We start from the raw sequence: 2,661 nt of genomic DNA on the forward strand, positions 1-2,661 counted from the left end.
ACAGAGAGAGATAGATAGATAGATAGATAGATAGATAGATAGATAGATAGATAGATAGATAGATAGATAGATAGATAGATAGATAGATAGATAGATTCTATTAGTGTTTGCATCACTTTTTGTCTATGAGCCCTTCCAATAAAACGGCTTGTGAGCCACCAGGACAGGCTGTGCTCTTGGTGCCAACAGTGATAATAAGTAATTTAACTAAATAAATTATTATTTCTTTTTTTTTAAAGTTATAAATGCTTAAAAAGAATATTAAAGAATGTTCTCTTGAAAAAGAAAATCAAAAATTAACATTTGCACAATATATCATTTTGTGAAGCCCATGAGACAGGTCGAAACTGAGATGGGAGTCCATACTATTCACCTATTCTCCGTGGATTGCTTCGTACCCTCTTGTCAATAAATGCCAGTCAGCTAAGTGCACACTCCAAGAATCCTTTAAACTGTGTTTTAACGAGTGAAAAAATGCTGTAGGATAAAACTAGGGACCTGTAGCTTATACAAACTGAAACTGGATCAAATAAAGGTTCTAGGGTTACACAGTACAGCTGGATTCACCTTAAGGCTCGTAGTTGCAGTTAATGAAGCTGGCCAAACCCAACCACACATCCCAACCACAAAAAACACACCCTTAGTTATCCAGCCTTGAATTTTTCCCATTACCCTCCATCGGGAATGACAAACTGTTGTTAGAGTTAAAAAATGGTTTATTTACGGTAGCAGTGCAGGTTTGCACAAAAGACAGACAACCAAAAGTTGGATATAATAAATATGTACTTACATTGCGGAGAAGTTTCCTGATGGAGCGCCAACCGCAAAATCAAGTTTTGTCCCTCCTCTCCTTCCATACCGACTGGATGTCAGTCACATGACCAGGCAGGGCTGCTGGCGCTGCTGTTGTGCTTCTGTCAGTGAAAACTCGAACTGTCAACAACACAGCTACTGTCGGGCTCATTTGTAGGCTAAGTGCAGATTTTTTTTTTTATCGCGTCCAATAGTCAGTAGGCATTTGTTTGCTTTTGTGCAGTTGGAAGTTTGTTAATGTCGCGTTTTTGAACAGCGAGAGGGGAGAAACGATTGCAAAAGAAGGCGAGAGCAGCTGCTAGCTTTCTCCTGCTAACGCCACATCCTCTGTGTGGTATAACGGCGCCCAAAGTTAGCCTAAATAATAAACAATAAAGGTAAGTCCTTTCATGGCTCGTATCCAGCTATCACTTAGTAAAACACCTCTGGTATGCAGCTAGGGAACCTAATACTTCCCGTCCAGTTAAGCGTTTTTTCCCGTTAAATGCCTGGGTCGACTTAAGCTAAGTTCAGCTATTATAATGCAGTTGTAATAGTAATTTATCTGAATGTGCATAATAGTATTCTAATCAATATTATTACCTTAAATGTAAGTATTAATTAATGTATTAATGTTTTTTAAGATGTTCAATACTCAGAGGAATGTATTTTTGTTTTTTAAGCAGCTTAAAATTGAGTTAAGTCAACACTTATGGATCATTCAAGCATACAAACATTCTCTCTTCTCAGACCAACAGTTTTGGTTTTGGTTCTGATTCAGATCATTATTTTATATGGAGGAGCCCCACGGAGAGGTATAATAGTGTCTAAAACCATGATTATGGGCTGCATTTCAGCCAGCTGTGTTGGGGATGTTGGCAAAATTGAATGAATCGTGAACTCAAAAAAGCATCACCAGATTCTGAGCCACCATGCAATAGAATCTGGAAAGCGTGTGATTGGCAGTGGGTTCATTTTTCAACATGACAGTGATCCCAAACACACACCTCTAATGCAGTAAAAGCATACCTGGATAGAAAAACACACACTGTCACACTATCAATCATGGATTTGCCTCTGAAGAACTTGGACGTTAACAGTGTTGAAGCAGTGTGGGGGTAATTTTGACAGAGAATAGAACAAAAGACAGCCAACATACAAAGAAGAGCCTTGAATTTCTTTTAAGAGGCGTGGAGAAAAATTCCCGAAGATGACCAAAAAAATTAAAAGAGCGTTTGCCTAAGAGAGTTCATCCTGTATTGAAGAATAAATCTGGTCATAACAAATATTGACTTACAAGCTTGTTAGAATTGTACAAACTACGTTTTTGCATTGCAAATATAAAGAAATGATCGGTGGCTCAAGTCTTTTGTTCAGTATTGTATGTGGCCTCAGTGTACTTCTCTCATTCCTCAGTATCCTGGGATTTTCTCAGGCATTATGGAGCTACTGTGGGGTAGGTTGCACACCCCATGAGATGTGGACCGAAGTGAGAACGTGCCACTTTGCACCCCCTCTGCAGCAGCACTGACACTTGTTGTCATGGCCTCCAGCTACCCGCCCCCCTTTGAGGGCACAGGTGAAGTAAAGGAGGGTTTTCTTTGCCCACTGTGCCTAAAGGACCTCCAGTCATTCTACCAACTCCAAGACCACTATGAAGAGGAGCACTCTGGAGATGACCGCCATGTTCGGGGACAGCTAAAAAGTTAGTAGCAGATTCTGTGTTTTACTCTTTGGCTACAGGGCTAATTTACTCCTGTTGTGTTCTAAAGACACAAAATCGTACAGTGTACTGTCTAGTCTGGAAAAAAAGGGCTTTTGAAAGGAAACCTATTATTATTCATTTTAAGTTTAGTATTATGGGAGTTC

General features: G+C 39.6%; 1 protein-coding gene across 2 annotated transcripts in view; it reads left to right on the forward strand.

Annotated features, from left to right (window-relative positions):
* Window positions 1-842: 842 nt before the first annotated feature.
* The window catches only part of rbsn (rabenosyn, RAB effector), a 10,167-nt gene continuing 8,348 nt past the window's right edge, over window positions 843-2,661 (forward strand). Inside the window, exons 1-2 of one of the 2 annotated variants that reach the window (XM_005749099.1) lie at window positions 843-1,190; window positions 2,209-2,497. In XM_005749099.1, the coding sequence (XP_005749156.1) occupies window positions 2,335-2,497 (163 nt within the window). In that variant the 5' untranslated portion in view covers window positions 843-1,190; window positions 2,209-2,334. The remainder of the gene's footprint in view (window positions 1,191-2,208; window positions 2,498-2,661) is intronic. The other variant, XM_005749100.1, reaches the window with a different exon arrangement.

This window comes from Pundamilia nyererei, unplaced genomic scaffold, assembly GCF_000239375.1.
Source record: "Pundamilia nyererei isolate P.nyererei 1_Seehausen unplaced genomic scaffold, PunNye1.0 scaffold00236, whole genome shotgun sequence".
Lineage (NCBI taxonomy): Eukaryota > Metazoa > Chordata > Actinopteri > Cichliformes > Cichlidae > Pundamilia > Pundamilia nyererei.